The sequence below is a fragment of the Hyaena hyaena genome, unplaced genomic scaffold, assembly GCF_003009895.1.
Source record: "Hyaena hyaena isolate Hyena2069 unplaced genomic scaffold, ASM300989v1 scaffold_223, whole genome shotgun sequence".
Taxonomy (NCBI): domain Eukaryota; kingdom Metazoa; phylum Chordata; class Mammalia; order Carnivora; family Hyaenidae; genus Hyaena; species Hyaena hyaena.
The window spans coordinates 464,404-487,237 of NW_024080856.1; the positions used below are offsets into that span (position 1 = coordinate 464,404).

At 38.4% G+C, this 22,834-nt stretch overlaps 1 protein-coding gene across 1 annotated transcript in view; it reads right to left on the reverse strand.

Moving 5' to 3' along the window:
• GRM7 (glutamate metabotropic receptor 7) overlaps positions 1 to 22,834 on the reverse strand; it is an 898,068-nt gene that overhangs the window by 146,734 nt on the left and 728,500 nt on the right. Inside the window, exon 8 of the mRNA XM_039243211.1 lies at positions 16,524 to 17,459. Within this exon, the coding sequence (XP_039099142.1) occupies positions 16,524 to 17,459 (936 nt within the window). The remainder of the gene's footprint in view (positions 1 to 16,523; positions 17,460 to 22,834) is intronic.

Genomic DNA, 22,834 nt, shown 5'->3' on the forward strand with positions numbered 1-22,834 from the left:
CATGGCAATGAGAAACAATGAAATCTGGCCATGTGTAGCCACATGGATGGACCTTGAGGGTGTTATGCTGAGCGAAATAAGTCAGGCAGAGAAGGACAAATATCATATGTTTGCACGTATAGGAGGATTAGGAGGAACTTGACGGAGGAACAAGGGGGAGAAGAAGGGCGGAAATGGTGGGGGAAAGGGCGAGAGGCAAACCATGAGAGACTCTTGAATGCTGACAAAAACTGAGGACTGATGGATGTGGGGGGGAGGGGGGGATGGGCATGAAGGAGGGCACTTTGGGGATGAGCACTGAGTGTTATGTAGAAACTAATTTGACAATAAACTATTTGTAAAAAAAAAAAAAAAAAAAAATCTAAGCTTTATTGAACTTCTAACATGTACCAGCCCCTGTCCTGATTACTTTATATGAAATAAATGTATGCCACACTGAAACTTTCAAAACTGAAATCAGATAATTTTGCCTCCATACATAACGCTCTAAAGTCTTCCTATTTCAACCAATTGGATTCCACATGAACAGGTGCCTTGTGCACTATTCTCCTACCCCCATCAACTACTGTTCCTCTTTTCTTATACTGTCCTCCTTGTTACTTCCTGTCATGCTTCTGCCTCAGGACCTTTGCACTTGCCATTCCCACTACCTGGAATATTTTTTTAGATCTCCTCCTTTAGATCTCCTGCTTCTTTAAATATCTGCTCAAAGTTTATGTTCTCATTGGAGACTTCTCTGAATACCAATTCAAAACTCCAAATACCATCTCCCCCATCCTGGTACTAGTGTTTCCTTTTGCTTTTTCCATTTTATTTGCCATAATCTAATATTCTCTGTATTTTCATCTATTTAACTTCTATCTTCCTTCCACTGGATTACTGGAATATAAACTGGGAAATTTATCTCCTTTGTTACCTGCTGCTTCCTCAACGTAGACAACAGTGCCTGATACACATGAACATGTGAAATTAGTTAACTCATTCAGTCCTTATGGTAATCTTTTGAAATAAATATTACTGGCATTCTCATTTTACAACAAAGGAAACCGAGGCACAAAAAGATCAAGTAATTTGTCCAGGGCCACAGGAATGACTATGTCTAGTGTCAATGTCCATACTCCTGACTATGACAGTTATGTGAGATAGGCTTTGATCAGCAAATTTATTTCTCCTTTCCCAGATCTGGGACCAGAATCACTTAACCTGTGAAGGCCTTTGTTTTCTCATATATAAATGGAGAGATGTTAACATCTACTTAGAATTTGATGTGGAGTTTTAATGAGATAATATATACAAAGAATTCAGTCTAGGGATTGATGCACAGAGATTGCTCAGCCATTGGTATTCCAGTCTTTATAATTTGCACCATCATTTTTAACATTCCCAAGTAGTACACTATAAGGAAGATACACAATGCATTTAACCACTTCCCTTTGGCCAGACATTTAGATTCTGAATAACATTCTGATACCCTCATCTTTGGAAACATTTCCAGTTTCTTCCTTATCCTCAACCCCTAGAAATACAACTACTAGGTCAAAAGTTATATATATTCTAAAAGCTCCTGGTACATAGAGTTAAACAGGCTCATCTTATGATTTGATCAGTTTCATAATGTGATAGAGGTCTTAATTATTGCTATAATAGCAATCATATTACAACATATCAAATTAACATGTTGTGTATCTTAAATTTACACACTATTAAGTGTCAGATATATGCCAGTTAGAAAAAGGAAAAAATAGATTTTATCATCCATTTAAATTTAATAAGAATATCCATTTTTCCTCACTGCCACATGTATTATTGGATTTTTTTTCACTTTCACTATTCTGAAGACTAAAAATTGGTTTGAGGTTAGATTTTTTTATATATCATTAATTAAATTTAATAAATAATCTCCCAATCAGTTCCTTTAGTTTAGAAAGCCTCTATCTGCCTAAGAATGCCTGATTCTCCTTGAAAATTTGCCTTATCTGTGAAGTCTTTACGCTGCTCCAGCAAGATCAATCTCTTCATTTCCTGTTATAAAGCTATTTTCCGATGGTTTTATATTGAAGGCAGGGGTTGCATCTTAGTCCAAAATAGATTCCTTCATTTATTCCTCCTCCTACTGACATTTACTGAGCATTTACTATATGCCAGTTACTGTTTGGAGCCTAGGAATCCATAGTAGAACCAGATAAACTAAATGCTTACACTCAAGGTACCTATATTTATGAGGACATGAAGGCAAAAAGCACACGAACAAAACAATTACTGACACCAGTTACTGATGAAAGACAGGAAGAAAGAGGGTATAACTGGGTTGGAGAGAACTTTAGCTGGGATACAAGAGAGTATAAAGGCCCCTGAGAGAGGAGTCTGGAAGCTGAAATCTGAATGATGAGAAAGAGTTCTGGGTTACAGAATCCTGGACAGATGGTACATCCAGGGAAGAAAATGGTCTCAGTATGTTCAGGGGCAGGTGTAATACCAGCAAGATGAAGGGAAATAAGTGAGTGTGAGAAGCATTGGAAATGAGGGTCAGAAAGACAGGGAGGCATCTCATCATTTAAAGCAGGGACAACAAAATTGTTTGGTAAAAGTGCAGATTATAAATACTTTCTGCTTTGCAGACCATATGATCTCTGCTACAACTGCTCAACTCTGTCCTTGTAGCATGAAAGCAGTCACTGGCATATGTAAATGAATGAATGTGGCTGTGTTCCAATAAAACTTTATTTATGAAAACAAGCAGCTGGTTGGTTTTGGCCCACCAGCCACAGTTTGTGACCCTTGTTCTAAATCTCATAGGTTCTAAAACAGAGTTTAAATGCTATAATTTGGATGGTAACAGAGAGGCAATATTAATATTCATACTAACACTACCATTATTAATATCAGTGGAAAGCCACTGGAGAATGTTTTTAAAAGAGAGGAATATAAAAATACCCTCAAAAACCTGAAAATATTAAAAATAGTTTTCTCTAATGAGGGGTATTTGGAAATGGAAAAAAAGTGATGAATGCTATTATTTTTGTTGCAAGTTTTATAAAATTATTGACATTTATACATGTGTATTTTGATATTTATAAAACAATTAAAATCTGTAAAAAAATATAAAAAATAAAGACTATATGAACTAGTATACTTTCTTAATGGCCAAAACTATGAGTAAGACAGGAGTTGGTGCATATCAAAGAGAAGTTAAATCATGCCAAATTTCCTGAATTGTTTGGGATGCTAGTGGAAACACACACATTTTAGAAAAGTACAAGGGGGCGCCTGGGTGGCTCAGTTGGTTAAGCATCCGACTTCGGCTCAGGTCATGATCTCACAGTTTGTGGGTTCGAGTCCCGCATTAGGCTCTGTGCTGACTGCCAGCTCAGAGCCTGGAGCCTGTTTCAGATTCTGTGTCTCCCTCTCTCTCTGTCCCTCCCCTGCTCACGCTGTCATTCTCTCTCTCTCTCTCTCTTTCAGAAATAAATAAAACATTAAAAAAAAAGAAAGGTACAATGTACGTATGTATTTAAATGTAAGGATAATCAATAAACATAGAAATAGAAAAAAAGGGGGGATATGAATCCCATTTGTTGGGGTCTCAGCACCTTGCATGTTACAAGCACTTGAAAACCAATTGCTCCAACTCGGAATTGGACTCACAGATGTATGGCCAACTAATCTTTGACAAAGCAGGAAAGAGTATTCAATGGAAAAAAAACAGCCTCTTTAACAGATGGTGCTGGGAGAACTGGACAGCAACATGCAGAATGAAACTAGATCATTTTCTCACACCATGCATAAAAATAAACTCAAAATGGATAAAGAACCTGAATGTGAGAAAGGATACCATCAAAACCTTAGAGGACAAAGCAGGAAACAACCTCCTTGACCTCAACCACAACAATTTCTTACTTGACACATTCCAAAAGGCAAGGGAATCAAGAGCAAAAATGAACTATTGGGACCTCATCAAGATAAAAAATTTCTGCACGACAAGGAAAACAATCAATAAAACTAATAGGCAACCAACGGAATGGATGGCCAACGGACACATGAAACGATGCTCAGTATCCCTCCTCATCAGGGAAATACAAATTCAAAACCACACTGAGATACCACCCTACACCGGTCAGAGTGGCTAAAATGAACAAATCAGGAAACTCTAGATGCTGGCGAGGATGTGGAGAAACGGGTACCCTCCTACACTGTTGGTAGGAATGTAAACTGGTGCAGCCCCTCTGGAAAACAGTGTGGAGGTTCCTCCATAAATTAACAATAGAACTCCCCTATAACCCAGCAATAGCACTGCTAGGAAGTTACCCAAGGGATACAGGAGTGCTGATGCACAGGGGCACATAGACCCCACTGTTCATAGCAGCACTCTCAACAATAGCCAAAACATGGAAAGAGCCTAAGTGTCCATCAACTGATGAATGGATCAAGAAGATGTGGTATATCTATACCATGGAATACTACAAGGCAATGAGAAAGAATGAAATCTGGCCATGTGTAGCAACATGGATGGAACTCGAGGATGTTATGCTGAGCGAAATAAGTCAGGCAGAGAAGGACAGATGCCATATGTTTGCATGTATAGGTGGATTAGGAGGAACTTAACAGAGGACCATGGGGGAGAAGAAGAGGAAAATAGTTGGGGAGAGGGAGAGAGACTCTTGAATGCTGAGAACAAATTGAGGGTTGAGAAGGGTGGGAGAGAGGGAAAGGGGGGTGATGGGCATGGAGGAGGGCACTTGTGGGGATGAGCACTGGGTGTTATATGGAAACCAACTTGACAAAAAAGAAAAATAAACCAATTGTTAAGTAACAAGGGGCATTCTAAAAGGTAGAGAGACTATTTGAAAACTCTCTCTGAGAATGTCTAGCTCTGGAGTGGTAGGCACTGGGAAAAAAAATAAAGATAGTGTTATTATGGGGAACAAAAATCTTTCATATTTGCTGTTTCTGTACATCCACTAACCTGGTATTTTTAGACCAGTGCAATGGGAAGCATTGGATCAAAAATTGACTGTTGATTATAAGCCAAGTGATCAATTGGAACATAAAGCTGAATGGGAGTGCACAGACACGTTAGAGACAATTTTCAATTTTAGGCACCTGAGGACCTGTTACAGACACCAGTGCTTTTGTGTCAGGTAGACTGACTGCCAGCATCACCGTTAAAGAATCATTTCCTCAGATTTTCCTTTCCTAACAGCTGTAGTGGGAAACTGGATTTCTATGACAAAATGAAACAATAGCTCCTTCCATTTCCCAAAGCTCTTTATTAGGATCTAAAAATTTAATGAGCTTACTCACCAATCATTCACATAGCTCTAACCCTGGAATTAGAAGGTGAGTCTCCTCTGCCATAAGCATTCCTACATTATCCGGTTCATTTCCTGTCAACTGTTTGCCTCTGTTTGCTGTTTATTAACTTTTATGCAATATTTTCAACAGAGGAAAATCTGAAGACTCTGAGCCCGTTCCGTACTACAATTTAACTGGGTAATATCCCAATTTTGAAACCTATACACAAGCGCCAAAATTTGATAAAACACTTCTCTGTGTCCAAACAGAAAGGATTCTGGGAAAAAGAAATGAAGTATTAGACTTCATTTCACTAGGCACATTAGAATTATCTATGTGGCTCCTCAGCTCTCAGTTAAATTTTTTAAAGAAGAAAGAAAGAAAAAAGTACAGGATACGTCTCCATCTTAAGATCTGGAACATTGAACAAAGAGATAGTTATCTCGTTTCTGGGTCAAAACGAAACACTTTGATTATCTGGTGTTTGGTCCATCACCAGACAGCAACCCTTGTCTCATCAACAATGCCATTTGGCCATGGTGTTCCCACCTAGTCACTGTGACAGGGCACTGGGAAGGTTACAAGAGAAACAAATGGACTTGATAGAATTGGAAGATTTAGCTAACTTAAATACCTAGTCTTGGATGCTAAAACCCAATCATCACAAACTGATCTGGGGCTTTGGATTTTTTAGCCAGAATCTCCCAGGTGTGAACAACTGACATCTTATATATAAATTAAGCCTCATTGGAAACAATATCAGCTTCCTGAAAATGATAAATCAGAAAAGTGACATCACATCAAAGTTCAAAGTGAAATTGGAGAGCCTGCAATACAAGAAGGAAAATGGGACTTTGTGTTTTAGTCACTCAGCTGCCCATCAACAGATTTTTACTGATAACCCACTGTGCTTGGTGCCTCCTTCAAGTATATAGAGATATTTGGGAATCTCAAGGAATTGCTAATTTAGTGGTATTGATTTGTCCTCTACATTTTTTGCCACAGTATACTCTCAGCCATGCCCCATAATTTGTCTGTTGACTGAGAAATTCTTGTCCCCAATAACCCCATGTACATAAGGCCTAAATAGGAAAGTGTGACTTTTTAAATTTCTTTCTTTTTTTAATGGTTATTTATTTTTGAGGGAGGGAGAGAGAGAGAAAGAGAGACCATGCGCAAGTTGGGGAGGGGCAGAGAGAGAGAGGGAGACACAGAATCCGAAGCAGGCTCCAGGCTCTGAGCTGTCAGCAGAGAGCCTGACATGGGGCTCAAACACACAAACTGTGAGATCGTGACCTGGGCTGAAGTCGGTCACTTAACCGACTGAGCTACCAGGCACCCTGCCTTTTTTTCAATCAGAGTTGAGGAATTCCACATGAGCCCTCTTTGAAATCTGTAATTAGAGCATTGTTTAAAATTTAAAGTTGCTCACTTCTTGATGCACTCACTGACTTCCCCATAGTTTTATGGCCAAACTCAGTCAGAACTAGAGGGCCAAATGTGATGCTAACCTGCGGTAGAATACTACCAAAGGTACAGGTTAACAAACTTGGCCATATGAGGGTGCACAACTCCACAGCAGTTGGCATGAATCCTGATTCTAAGATCCCACTGCCAGTCAGCTGATGACAGCTTTGTTCATTAGGAACTGCTTACCATTCAAAAGCCAGAGACCCATTATCCTTGGAAGAAACCAGAGTGGTGGCAACACACTGATGACACCCAAAACAAGGAAGACTATATACAGATAATATTTCCAGTACATCCTCTTCAAAGCCATTCTTGCCAATACCCATAATATAAATCAACTACCACTGTGTTGTAATCTCTCCTATGGGTGCCTCTCTTCCTGAGGGTAAAGAGTGTAGACTGGACACAGTGTTCCCAAGTTTCCTCTCCACCAACAATCCTATGGAGCCAGGAAGGGAGCACGATCATAATTTTCAGATCCCAGCTATTACTCCCAGATATGGGAAGTTTGCTTGGCTCCTTTACTAAAAGGGAAGTAAAGGGGAGAACAGCTAGTTTCCAGCTCTGATCCAATGTTTTCCTCTAAAAGACTGTTCTTAGTCATCCTTATCCTTTGAGTCGTATACTGTACTATCCCTATTCTAAACATAGGAAAAGTCCATTTAAATCATCACTGGTAACCATTGTCTATCTCCCCACGGTAGAGTTTCACATCTTAAGGTTCTGCCTTCAGCCTTCATATCTGGATTTTTTCCCCTTCACCACCAAGCAAGGCTTTGAAACCTTATGGGTGTCCTACAATCCCACTCAATTCTGACACTATCTACTTGGAGATTGCATCAGACTCTATGGGTTAAGGGCTCAGTACCGTAAGACTGTAATTTCTCGCCCCTGCTTCAGATGCCAGTCTCAAGTCCATGTTGTCACCTATGCTTACCACCTATTGGCTATAGATTAGAGGTTCCAACAACACCCTCCTTAGGCTTGAATTAATTTGTTAGAGTGGCTAACAGAATGCAAAAATATTTTACTTACTTCATTACTGGATGGCTTGTTTGTTTGTTTGTTTGTTTGGTGTGTGTGTTATAAAAGAATATAACTCAGGAGCAGCCTAATGAAAGAGGTACCTAATGAATAGGTATTGGAAAAGGGCACAGAGATTCCTTGCCCTCAGAGCATGCCATTCTCCCCAAATCTTGAGTATTCATCAACGTGGAGGCTCTCCAAACCCTGTCCTCTTGGGTTTTTATGGAGGCTTCATTACATAGGTTTATTGATTAAATCATTGGTCAGTGGCAATCCATTCAACCTCCAGCCCTTGCCAGGGGTCAGGAAGTGGGACTGAAAGTTCCAACTCTCTAATTACATGGTTGGCTCTCCTGGTAACCAGACTCCATCCTTCAGTAGGGTCCAAAAAGTTATCTCATTAACATAACACAAGATACTCTATTGCTTTCATCTCTTTGGAAATTCCAGAGATAGCAGAAGCTCTGTGCCAGCAACAGAACAAAGACCAAATATACATTTCTTATTATAAATCACACTATCACAACTATCATGCAAGCGATTACTCATAAGTAAAGAGTAATCAAATCGAACAATGTCACACATATCCCTGCCCTAAAATTCACTGGTGAACACTTTCCCCTGCTTTTCTTCTAAACGAAATCAAACATGCAGGGTCCTTCAAGATTTCACCTCTACCTGCCTCTTCAGAATTAGTTCTTGTCATCCTGCTAACCCATACTAACTCCTCTACTTTCAGTTTCCCCAAATACAGGACTGTTACCTTCTGCTGATTCTCCTGCCTTGACTAGAAATAAATTTTTGCTAAAGTGAGCCTAGGGTAGAAGGATACAGTTCCCCTTTACTGAGCATTTACCATGTGCCAGAGAGTGTTTGAAGCGCTCTTCTACTGTAACCCATTTGTACAATTCCAGCTTCATTGCCAATGCAATTTAGAGTTTCAGCACTGTGCAAATAGGCCACTAGGTATAATAAGAGCACTTAATGATTAAGGTTCAAGAAAAAAAGAGGAAAAGCAGAGAAAGGAGAAGGTTTCTGGCAAGGAGATTTTTAAGGGTTTTCATTAATATGTAAAGCTCCTTGTGTTCCTTTATAATTCTTCAGCCCTCCAGGCATCCCAGGCCAACAAATGACCTGTTTTCTGTCACTAAAGATTAATTCCAATGTTAAAAATATTTTAGTATAAATGGAATTATATAGTCCATACTCTTTTTGTCTGTATTCTTTCAGTGAGCATAATCATTTGGGACTTATCCATACTGTTGGATAGATCAATAATCTATTGTTTTTTGTTTTTGTTTTTGTTTTTACTGCAGAGTAGTATTTCATTTTATCAGCAGACCGTGATTTGTTCATCTATTCAGCTATTGATGGGCATTTGGACTGTTCCCATTTTTTGACTAGTAAATCTACAAAAAGAAATTATGTGCAAGGCTGTGTGAACATATTCTTTCACTTCTCATGGGTAAAGAGATAGGAGGAATGGCTAGAGTATAACAGTAGGTATATGCTTAACAGTTTCAGAAACTGCTTTCCAAAGTGACTGCTTACTTTTACATCCCCACTAGCAGCACATGAGAATTCCAGTTATTCTACATCTTTACCAGTCCATGGTGTCATCAGTTTTATAAACATTGCACTAAGCAATTTAAAGATCTCATTTTATTTTACATAAACCTGTAAGTAAGAATGACTGTACAGACGGAAAAACCTAGGACCACAAAGGTTAAATGACACAGTCATAATGTACAATGAATTAGGTTCAGAGCACCACAACATGATGGGGTATGGAGGAACCTCTTCTAGGAACAGAGGGTATCTGGGACCTGAACGAAATACTAAGTAGAAGAGTATTATGCTCTGTACTATAGGTATCTCAGGACCCCAAATCTGGATTTGACAGGCCCCTGACTGCTCATCAGCAGACCATGTCCTGCTATGATTTCCTGTGCTTTGAGAAGAGTTGTTTCTGAAAATGATAGGTGGCCTGTGATGCCTGCAGAAATGCCAATGAACAGGAACATCTGTTCTGAACATCCCAGTACCAGTTATAAAGGTGCGGCCTGAGTCCTTGTGACTGGTGCCTCCTGGAGGCTGAGATCTCAAAGTGAAAGACACTTCATGGGAAAGCTGGGCTCTCTGGTACACTTCACAGGGGACTGATTCAAGGCTTGCTTAGTTTTCCCTTTTAGCGGAAATTTCTCTTTCTTGAGCGCTTCTCTGCTTAAACCTTTAATGGTGGGGACTTTTGATTTAATATAGTAAGTTATTTCTTTATTAGTTCTCACTTAGTTCAGTTTTACACAGGCTCTTGCATTTTACCTGCTGAACTAGCTATTCAGCTAAAGGAAGAGACTAAGATCGTGAAGACTCCAATTATCCTAGGTGACTGCACCCAAAATTAGCTGATACATCATGAGAGGAGTATAGGACAGCACTAGCTCCAGCCAGTGACTAACACTAGACATGCAAACAGCTGGTCTCAGAGGGCTGTTGGAGAGAAGCTCAGTTATCATCAGGGTCACAGCAAGAAGCAGAAAAGAAATGGTTCCTTATGCTTCTAATATCAATTTGAACAGACAAAACTAAACAAAAGAAAAAAGACCTCAATCACCAGTATGCTTGCCTGTCACAGCATCAGCCTCAGTGTCAGCTAAGCATTGGGACACTTCTCTCAATTGTATTTCAATGCAAGGTGGAGCTTCAACTAAGCATACCAGAAAAGAAAGTAAGAATTCTTGTTTTAAAATACATTTGTATTTATGTATGAATCTGGTCTATTTATATATCCAGGAGCAGTTATCAGACTGTTAGCAAAAACTGTATGCAGGGGATAGGATAATGGGAGGGAATCTTTCCTCTTTTCTCATTTAGTTGCTGTTAGCAAAACACACACAACAACAACAACAACAACAACAGCAACAACAAGAAAACCAAAACACTGAATAGTGGGCAATTTTACTTGCAAATTTCGAAAAAGAAAAAAGTATCTATAAGCATATTTCTATTCCAGTAACAAAGCAGCATACCACAAAAGAAAAGATAAGGCATATTATTTTCCCATACTCTTTTAAGATTCAAAGTGTTCGAAGCAGCTTTCAAACCTGCTTTATCTTTTCTATTCCTTCAGGTCTTCTTCAAACCAGTGGCATCTTTTGTCAATCTACTACAATAGCTACTTCACTTAGTTTTCACCTTTGCTCATCCTCAAGCACTGTCCCTGGACTTCACATTCTAAAGTACCCTATGTTAAAGTTCCTCCAGCCTTCATAAACCTTTGTTGGCTCTCCGTGGCTTACAGGAATAGAATCCAAACAGAGGCCTCCATAATTTGGAGTTGTTTCTCTTCACTGCATCATTATCTCTGTCACAGGGCCCAGGCCCACAAAATCAAAGAAGGGAGAACTGCATTAGAAGGAAGACCTTGCATAATTCAACATATGCAGAGTGAAATATTTCACCTTAAGAGAGGAAAGCAGGTATTTCAGCTTACAAGCTATAGTATTTAAAATTAACTTGGTCCATCAATTAGGAAGATGGGATTCTTGTCAAAAGCCTAATTTGGGAATGAAATGTTGGGGTTCGCACTGTTTTAAAGTTTTCCCATAAAATGCATTTTATTAAATTGTATTCTTACACCTCATATCTGCAAGAGTCAAAGTCACGTTAAATGCAATCTGTCTCTTCTCTCTATGTATCAGGTGTTGAAAACACCATTCCCACTTATTTTTACAAGAGATATAATTTCTCGCTGGGTTGTCACAGTGCTTCCTCTGCCTGGTAACTTCAGTCCACTCATCACTCTTCCATGACGCGGAAGTGGACTTTTGGTTTCTGGATGCAGGTCCTTCAGTCCTTGTCTGACAACTGTAGTGTGCCCTGCACTGTTCAAAGTTGGTTTCAACGCCTGTCTTGACCACTAGCTTGTGAATTCCAGACTGACAAACATGGTGCCTTCTTTACCTCTTGTTCACAGTCCTCCACACAATACTAGGGACATAGTAGGTATTTCAAAATTGGTGGAGCAAGTCCTGAAAGACCATGAGAAAATTTTAGTCAAATCAAATAGTGCAGAGGCATCAACTAATATATTGCTCCCAAAGGGAGCTAGGACTGCTCCTTTCTGTATGGCATTTGAAAACGTAAATAAAGAGATGTATAATCAAAGGCAAAATAAAGACTAATTCAAGCACACACCCATTTCTCTGACTATTCTTTATATTAGAGCAAATTAATTCTAATGAAAGCCACCCAATGGCTCTTGCATAAGGACAACAAACAACTTAATGGGAAGAGATATCAAAGGTCATTTGTCAGTGTCCAGTATTAATCAGGAAGGACACATGGATTTCAAATTCCTGCCAGTTCTGACTTATTGATAATGGCTGCCTAAAGACTGTGTTGATAAGGACTTTAAGACCACACCTGGGTTCAGGGGAATCTTGCTATAACTGATTACCAATGTCTGCCTAGGGCACAGATTAGGAAATGTTTACATACTTGCCAAATATTCCCGATCCCTAATATCAGTCCTAGGTAGGTTCATTTTGTGTTTAGATTCTGGATCTCTATCTGCCACATGTGGAAGATCAAAATGTTGGCCTATAGTCTAAACACATCTAGAAACAATCCTGGACAAAATTCCTTTCTACCTGTCCCTTTGCCATCTCTGGTTGCAGGGTCAGTGTCTTGGTCCTGACTTTTAAGGTTTTAAGTTTTTAAGCCAAAACCTTGGAGTTGACACTTAATTCTGACCTTCTGATTCTAAACTTTGTCTTTGACTCTGAATAATGTCTTTCTGATCTGCCTGCTTGATCTTTGGACCTCCCAGTTGCTTAAGATGAGAATTAACTTATTCCTAAAGGCTCTAAAAATACAGATCAGGTAATATTTATACGGCATGTTATGTGGATTAGGAAGAAAATGATCAGGTAGTTTTCAGAAGCATGCTTGGCTTGCGCTGACATACTTCCAGCATGCTTGTTAAGAAGTCTAGAGTTCTATGCCCATCCTACTGCCCTAATGAACCAGTTAGGAATATTTTGAAAGACAATTTCCAATAGGGATTATGCACACAATTGTGAGAACCACAGAATTAAGGATCCTGAGTTGGTTCAGAGATTGCTAGCAGTAGCCCTACTTCTGTCATCTTGTGGAATTATGCTTCAATGAAAACCAAAGAATCTTATTATGTAAGGGCTAGAACCCATGCTATTCTGTGCTGATTGATGAAGAATGGCCTATGAGTGGCATTATTGAAGACATATTCCTTCCTTTCAAACACTACTCTTTTTCCAGCATTTTCCCCTGAACAGAAAATGCCTCAATGCTTTTCTTTCTTCTCTTCTCCCTACATTGCTACCCAAATATATAAGTATAGAGGGGAAGACCTTTGAGAACCTTTGACTCCATTCCATTTATATCAAGGTCTACTTTGCCTTGGCAGAGCCAAGTGGTGTGAAGTTTGTCTCCTCATCCTTGTGTAAAAAAAAAAAATTATATATATATATATATATAATAATATGCAATATATATATACACATACACATGCTGGCTTACCTAGAAAGCTCTCCCAACAACAACTGGTTAAAAAGATTTGGATAAACCTAGCATCTACAGGGTTTCTCTTATTTTGGCAGGATAGATTGAATCCTCCCTGTATGAACCAAGCTCTTTTCCAGGAGGCATGCAAAAAATGATAGATAAACCACACACCAAGGCTTTGTTTTCATGGAAAACAATCTCATCCTCCAACGGCCATTGTCAGTGTATAGCAAGGGGGCATTACCACACTTGACTAGCTAGACCAGCTAGCTCCTACAGTGCTGTAACTCTACTATTCGCAGTGTTTCCTTGAATCATTTCAGTTACCTAAAGAGAAATTCCTAAAACCAGGGATCATTCTCTTATGACTAAAGTCTATCTTTTTCATCATGCCTGAGCATGTTGTATGATCCTCATAATCACAGGGCTAGCAGTAATAAAACAAGATAACTATAATATCCTGCATCCTTCTTCACAAAAGCAAAAATATACTGATGGTTGATGTTTCACAAGAAAATAAAAATTTCTCATACTTTGTGCTGTGCTAATGAAATCATCTGATGAGAAATTTCACAAAGATATCCCTATCATAATCAAAATGATTTCAATTTCTGAAAACAGTAAATAGTTATTACTGAACTCACTGCCTAATCTTTGTTTTACCTGATAGAATGGAATCCTTCCACTTAAACACCTAGCCTGGTCAATCTAAACAAAAATGGAAAGGCTGTGATTCTGAATATTGTTAGCTTGGCAATGATGTCTTTTTCTGTGATCTCTGCTGCATTTGTCAATTTCTGCCTTCCACAATTTAAATTCCATGGTTTCATGTACAAAAAATATTTTTTAATTTATCACTCATGCCTCTCTAGCCATATGCCTATCTTTAAGATGTGTGAATTTCCATATAACATTCACTGTTCCCATTTGGCAATTTAGTACCTTTAATTGTGCCAATCAACTATGTAAAACATCACAACCCATTGAGACTATACAAAGAAAGAATACGCGTCTTCAAAACTAGGATACAAAACACACTGCTTGAAGACAACTTAATTATTGGTGTAGTTCAGTTCTACCAGCTCAAAATCTCCTAGAAAAACTGGAACAAGTGAATTCAATTCCTGAAACCCTGTAATACTTTCAGGTTTTTAAATGAGTCGATTATACCCTTGATCTTACTGAAAAGATTCACAGTCATGACCAGAAATGGCTAGAGATGACAGATGAAACGGTAGATACATATATTGTCAAATGTCATTACAGCAGGGCCTATCTATAAAACTGCAGGTATTCCTGCTTTTTACATTCCCCAATGATAAATTTATAAGAAAAGGATTTAATATTTTTAGCCTGTTACATGGGGATTTGTGTTTGTTTTAATAAAAAAATAATTATTATCTTCATAGGCTTTGATAATACACATCGTTTCCCATAAAAAGTTCAATGGTTATCAACTTACTAGCATACATTTGGGAAATTGTTTTCCTTTTTCTTTCTATTGCATTTCACTACCCTAACTCATATTTCACTATTCCCTTGGCCCAGGGATAGATAGAAGCAATAAAATGCAATTCAAGTTGGTTTCACAGACAGCAAACATGCATTATGAATTTGAAACATACTGTTGGAAACACACTATGCTTGTTGAGCATATATTTTAGAACCTATCTAAGGCACTTCATGACTAAAACCATATCTGGAATCATTCACTGTCCTTGGTTTTAGAATTCTCTGTGGTTTTATGAGATACTCATTAAAAAAAAAAAAAAAAGAAGAAGCAAACTAACAAAAAATTCCAAACCCCACAGAGTCCAAATTGATAGCTTCTGAATCACACAATTTAGGTGAGAGACATCTTCTCCAATGGAACACCAGTCAAAGGTCATTAATCATTTACATGATTATATGAGAAGAGAAGTCATAATGAACAGATTTGTGAATTTGTTGTGATTTCTACTTCAATCCTTGTTTTTCTCATTTAGGGAACTAACTCCTTGACTGCTTTAGAGACTTCCCCAAAGTAACATGGAATCAGGCTAGACTCCCTATGTTTTAACTTCTAATCAAGCTATATGTGTGCTCTCTCCTATACAGTGTTCCAGTTAGTGCTCTAGGTCCTGGTTCTAGCTTTAGCTGTACCATCATGCCAGAGCTGACTTCACTGAATGAAGGACAATGCTTATTGCGACCACCATATTAGAACTTCCCAGTTTGTATACACACAAAACCAAATCCAGGTGAGTACAAAAGTCAGTGTACAAATCTCATCTAGAATCATTGCTTTAGCACTGCCTAATTGCATGCCTGTCAAACCTACAGCTAGATAAATATTAATTGCTTTAAGAATCAACACATGAGGGCTGCCTAATTTACATATTCATTAAAATGTTTAACTATATGGGGAGAGCATGTACAGTAACCATATCTAGGACCAACATATTAGGGTCCACTAATTTCACAAACTTTGAGTTTCCACAGCTTGATGGGACCTGCTCTACTACATACTGTCCCTCCCATGGCTAGAAAATTGGGTCTCTCGTATTGCTCTGAATCACTTGATGTGATAAATATATATCTAGTTCTATGGAGCCTAGGATGGAATGATAACATAACTCTCCTATATTCATCCCTATACATCTACTGTATGTATAGTGGATGAATACATATAAGATATATATCATATATATGCAAATATACATATAATATGCAAATAGAACCTCTAATATGTTGTGTTACTCACACTCTAGATCCAATCCACAGTGAAAACCTAGATAGTCACTAAGAAGAGTGAGAGAGAGCTAGTAATAATATAGTAGTAATGACCATCCTCATCCTAATGAAGGATTGTGGCTTTTTTCTCCTACCCCAAGGAAATATATGTGTAAGAAGAGAGGGCAGGTAATGAATGAACAGGAAGGTTTAATTTGGATAGATTACATGATTTTATACTGGATAATCTCTTTCTACATTGAATAATTCTATCACAAATTAACTTGAAAAGCTACCTCTGGTTGGTTTCCAGTGAAATGAATGTAGCACAGTTCTCTGCAGATTTTAGATTCCTGTAGTACTGAAGCCTAGTAATTCAGGATATAAAACTTCTCGTTTTATACAATCAATTTGGTTTCAATATTTACAGAAACAAACATACCTTTGAAATGTGTGGTGTGGTGTGCATTTTCACTTACCTTTTCCGCTGACTGAGCAGTTCCAAAAAAAATGGGAATGAAGGCAAGCCACACTATACATGTTGTGTACATAGTGAATCCAATGGGCTTGGCTTCGTTAAAATTCTCTGGGACACCCCGAGTCTTGATGGCATACACAGTACATGTGACCATAAGAAGAATGCTATATCCCAAGGAGCAAATGATTTGGAGATCTGTAATGTCACATTTGAGAACTCCCCTGGCCTGCTCAGGGTTCATTGTCTTATGTTCATCATAGTCTATGATGATGTTGGGTGGGTCAACACCAAACCAAATGAAAACCCCTAGAAGCTGAACTGATATTAAACTGGAAGTGATTGCCAGCTGTGATGTCGGGCTTATGAGTCTGGGAGCTGTCACTGATTTCTTGCCCTGCTCAAATATGCGATAAATCCGATTGGTTTTTGTCAAGAGGGCTGCATAACTGATGCACATACCCAAGCCCAAGAAAACTCTCCGGAAAGAACACACGGCCACATCAGGTTTGGCTATCATCAGGAAAGTGATAATGTAGCAAAGAAAGATCCCAGTCAACAGAACGTAGCTCAGTTCCCGCCCAGATGCCCGGACAATGGGCGTGTCATTGTAGCGGATGAAAGTGGCCATGACAAAGATGGTGGCGATGATTCCCAACATTGCTAGGAAGACAGGGATGACGGCCCAGGGCGAATGCCACTCTAGTTTGATGATGGGGATATCCTGGCAGCCGGTTCGGTTTTCATTGGGTCTCTGGTCGTAGGGGCAATGCTGACATGTCATCTCATCAAACTGGTACTGGTAGCCATCACATGGCTCACAGGTCCAGCAGCACGGAGTTCCCTTCTGTGTCTTCTTTCTTTGCCCAGGCTTGCATGGCAGTGTGCACACTGAGGGGGGAATCTCCCGGACTCCTTTACCCCACTGCATGTCCTCTATCTGCAGCATAAGAAATGAGAAGGTGTAACTGGCAGGTGAGTTAAAAGAAAAGGGAAAGAAGGAAACAATGATAGCAGCATATGAGACCTGACAAGGTTAAAAAACTACCCACCTCCCCACAGTTAGTATGAACAAAGACCAACGTTTGACCCCAACCATTCCATCACAGCATCCTTACTTCTTGCCACTATGGGGTATACCAAACACACCTGCTTTTCAGAATTTCCTGTGGTTGGGACGCCTGGGTGGCTCAGTCAGTTAAGCATCCAGACTCTTGATTTCTGCTCAGGTCATGATCTCACAGTTCGTGGGATCAAGCCCTAAATCAGTGTGGAGCCTGCTTGGGATTCTCTCTCTCCCTCTCCTTTGCCCCTAGCCTGCTCATGTTCTCTCTCTCTCTCTCTCTCTCTCACTCTCAAAGTAAAGACATAAATATTTTTAAAAAGTCCCTGGGGCAACTATTAAAAAATACAGATTCTTTGTCCCTACCCTACACCTTTCAAATAAGAATATACTAAAAACAAACAAAAAAACAAAAAAACAAAACAAAAAAACTCCCCAAACTAACAAACCCAAAACCCCAACTACCTTTGGATCTTTAACAAATGCCCAGAGGAGTCTTATGAGATAAATTTAAAAAAAATATTTTTTAAGTGATGTGAAATGTCACATACATCTCCCTTATTAGTTGCTTTTTTATAATTTGCTTTAAAATTATTTTAGATGATATTGCAATGTTGACTACCTTCCCTAAAACTCTGTAGGCATCCCTGCCATTATCAATGAGAAATCTTGAAGCAAATTAATTTTAGTCTTATTATTTATGACATAAGAGTAATAAGGTTCATTATTGAAGACTATATAATGGTAGTTGGCCATATCTAAGTGAATAAGAAGCATTTGATAAAAAACAATAATAATATGGTCTGGAGACCTTTCAATATTGACCATGTACCTACCTATTCAGAGATGAAATTTAAAACTAAAATACTGTATACTAGAGGAGGATGAATGTGGATTTGCTTTAATGAGAATAGTGGTTTCCTAGAGAGGAATTCATAATCAACAGTGTTCTGAGAAATAATGTCATTAGAAACAAAGAAAAAGTAGCACGGGGCTGAAATTTCATTGTAGCAGAGATCTCTTACTTGCCAGCAAGCACTAACTCTCTCTCTTTCCTGGTATTAGTTCGTCAGATCTCTTTTCTATGTGTTTGCTGTGAGATAAAACTTACACAGAGGCCCCAGGAGTTGCTTACATGACCCATTCTCTGCCAGTTAATGTACAGCAGTGGTTCTCAAGATTGAGCATGCATCAGAATAACTAGGGGGGCTTCTTACCACCCAGTATACTGGGTCCCACAGTAGATTTTTTGGGCTCTTTGGGTATGGAAGGGATCTGACAGCATGTATTTCTAACAAAATCTTTAGTGATGTTTCTGGGGGTTGTCCAGGGACCACATTCTGTCAAAAATGGATACATTCCAACCTCCTAGCCACAGAATATGGGTCAGGGATGGGATCGTTATAGAATGGAAAGGTATTTAATTTCATTTTTACTGAGATTACGTACAATAAAAATCTTTTGTTTTTGTTGGACTGGGGGCAGCTTGTAGGATGTAAGGATGGCAGTGTGCAAGGCTATAAGAAGGAAGGAGTTTGTAAGAGAAAGAAGTCAACACAAAGGAAAGCATTACTGTAAGAGAGAAGAAGAGAAAGATTAATGAGGAGCCTGTTTGAGCTACTTGAGATAGCCAGGCCTGAAGCATGAATTCCCTAGACCATGCCATTATATAAGCCAGTTAATTCTATTATGCAGAAACACTTTCAATGGTATTTCTATTACTTGCAACCAAGAGTCCTGAAAAATATATGTATTTAATAATTTAAATAAAAATATAAACTAAATATGACTTTAATTAAGTCAGCAAATTAATTTATAGAATAAATGTCAATGAACAAATTTAACTGGTGTTCCCCATACCTTTTTTTTAAATGTTTGTTTACTTTTGAGAGAGAGAGAGAGAGAGAGAGAGAGAGTCAGATTACAAGCAAAGGGAGGGGAAGGGAAAGAGGGAGACACAGATCCAAAGCAGGCTCCTAGCTGTCAGCACCAAGCCCACAGTGCACCAACCCACGGACTGCAAATCATGACCTGAGCCAAAGTTGGATGCTTAACCAAGCGAGCTGCCCAGATGCCTATATTCCCCACACCTTTGTAATACAGTTGGACCAAAAAATAGGATAGAAAAATACTGGAAATATGAGGCTTTTTAAACGTGCATAATTTTAAGAGATAAGGATGAAAGTAAACTAATTTATTGCTCTTGGAAGTTTAGTGCTGTGTTAAAAGAGAATGCAGTGTATGGAAGTGTACTTGCATCAAAAAACCTGAATAAGACCTACATTCAAAATCTAAAACAATAGAACTCCCTTATGACCCAGCAATAGCACTGCTAGGAATTTACCCAAGGGATACAGAAATGCTGAGGCATAGGAGCACATGTACCCCAATGTTCATAGCAGCACTCTCCACAATAGCTAAAACATGGAAAGAGCCTAAGTGTCCATCAACAGATGAATGGATCAAGAAGATGTGGTTTATCTATACCATGGAATACTACATGGCAATGAGAAACAATGAAATCTGGCCATGTGTAGCAACATGGATGGACCTTGAGGGTGTTATGCTGAGTGAAATAAGTCAGGCAGAGAAGGACAAATACCATATGTTTGCACGTATAGGAGGATTAGGAGGAACTTGACGTAGGACCAAGGGGGAGAAGAAGGGCGGAAATGGTGGGGGAAAGGGAGAGAGGCAAACCATGAGAGACTCTTGAATGCTGACAAAAACTGAGGACTGATGGATGTGGGGGGGAGGGGGGGATGGGCATGAAGGAGGGCACTTTGGGGATGAGCACTGAGTGTTATGTAGAAACTAATTTGACAATAAACTATTTGTAAAAAAAAAAAATCTAAAACAAACGTAGGTAACTGTGAAAAATAATGTGAAAAATTAAGCTTCATAAATTATAATAACCTTCTAATGGTTGAATTTAAACTTTAAGCGGAGACCAAAGAATCTTCAGGTGACTCATGTAAACCCATTTGCCTGAACACAAAGCCCAAGTCAGTACTAATAAATCTAACTAAATATAAAACATAATCATCTCTTTCTCAACATCATCAATTTTGAGGCAGTAAGTCACTGGCAGCCATCCCAAAGTCATAAAATTAAGGAAATAATTTGTAATAAGAGATAAAAAGATACACATTAACTTTGCAAATGTCAAATTGCAAGAAATTGGAACCTAAAAAATTGCTATTATTAATACAAAGATTTCCAAATATCAAATTAAAAGGTCCTACTCCTGGTTAACAAGAAAGATTAACAAAAAAATCCCTATAAATGTATTTCATTAGCTAAACTTGAGATTGCCTAAATCTAACACCAGTAGATAGTAATATGCCATATGATTAAACTTGATCTATGGGAATAGATGGAGGGCTCATACAAATATAAAAACAAATTATCATTATCTGTAATATTTTACAGCCAATTTCAAATGTTGCCATCTATTTCTTTCCCCTTGGAATAAAATAAAATGCCCAACAATGCTGAACAGCTTCTCCCCCCCCCCTTAAGTTATCCAAATATATACAAGAGCTATAACCACAAACATTACATTGACTGATTATTTAATTTGTTTTCAATTTTCATTTAAAGTACATCTCAACTCAGTTTAATTGTATATATTACAGCAACAAAGTTGCCTCTTGCACCAAATGAACAAAAGTCTAATTTACTTGCTTTGCCAAAAAAATCATTATTGAAAATATATGTGTTGAATGAAGATACCAACTAACCTTTAAAAGCTCTAGGAAGTGAGAATTTTTCTAAAGCAATACATATGATTTGTGTATATCTATACCCATCCACACATACTCAGTGGCTTGTTTCATAAGAAGAAACAGCTACAAATGCTCATGGATACTTATTGAAGGGAGAATAATCATTTAGCACTATGAATATTCAAGTATAGTGTCAATTTACTTTGCCAGAGGCTAGTAGGAATGTAGATATCTATTTTATTTTGATGACTGCAACACAACTGTGTTTCAGTTAGCTGGAAAGGCAAAGTGAAGGTGCATAAAGATTAGAAAAAAAGGACTAGGATGTTTATTACCATCTTCTTTAGAAGATACAGTTTACATTCCCTGATAAGGATGCATTTTCCTCCTGGACACCATTGTTTATAGTTATTGGATACTGAATCTCTCAATAGCTGGCTCAAGTGATGTTGAAATAGATAATATGGATAAGGAGATCAATGGCTTAGGAAAGAAACGTAGTTCTGGCCAATGAAACAAAAATAAGCTTGATGCAGAAACCTAGGAATGTGCTTCTTCACTCTTAAAAGAGACACAAAGAAAGATATACTGTCTTTAGCCTTTGAACTCTGATGTATGCTAACATGATGTATGGAGCTGCAGTAGCCATTATTTAACCATGAAGACACAAGCTTATGGAAAAAAAGCCAATATCCTGAAGACAGAAAACAAAAGCCAATATCCTGAAGACAGAAAACAAAAAATAAAAAAAGAATTTGTGTCTTTGGTGGTGCTGAAATAACTTCTGGGCCTAAGATGGAGCCACTCCTGCTCAAGATGGCACATCAGCAAACCAAACTTGGATAAGTTCTGTGTCCTTATAAACAAGTTCCCTTTGACCAGACACACTGCATACCAAATTAGCCAGTCTCAGAATGCCAAACCAACTCTGAGCCCTCTTGCCCCAAACAAGATGGACTATATGGCCTCAAACAATGAGTTCTTTTTTGTTTGTCTTTTCCTTGTTATTTATTCTTTATCCTGTAAAAAAGTTCTGCCTTCCACCCCATTTTGTGGTTCTCTGACACTGTCTAGTTCATGAAGTGTTAAAGTTAGTTTATATCATCTATATGATCTTCAGTAATCATTCTTTAACAGTAGTAATATAACTATGTCACTGAATTAACAAACATGAAATGATAAACTTTCCTTAGTGGTTGACCAATATTGCCTGGTTAGTCAATTACTTGCAATGAAATATTCTAACCAATACACTTTTTTTTTTACTTCTGCATCTTCTATGTGAAGACCTTCTGAGACTGTTAGACAATTAGCCAATAATTAAAATTCTAACAGGGATAGTAGGTAGCAGCTTCAGAAGGAAAAGGGACTTTCAAATCACAAATGGTCAGAAACACTTGTCTTATCTCCTGGGAATGTTTTTTTCCCCCCTCCCTCTTGGGAATGCTCTTAAAAGAGAATGGTAAAGCCCCAGACTCAGAACATCAGCTGGGACTCCATGGCTTCTGGCTTAGAGAGGAAATA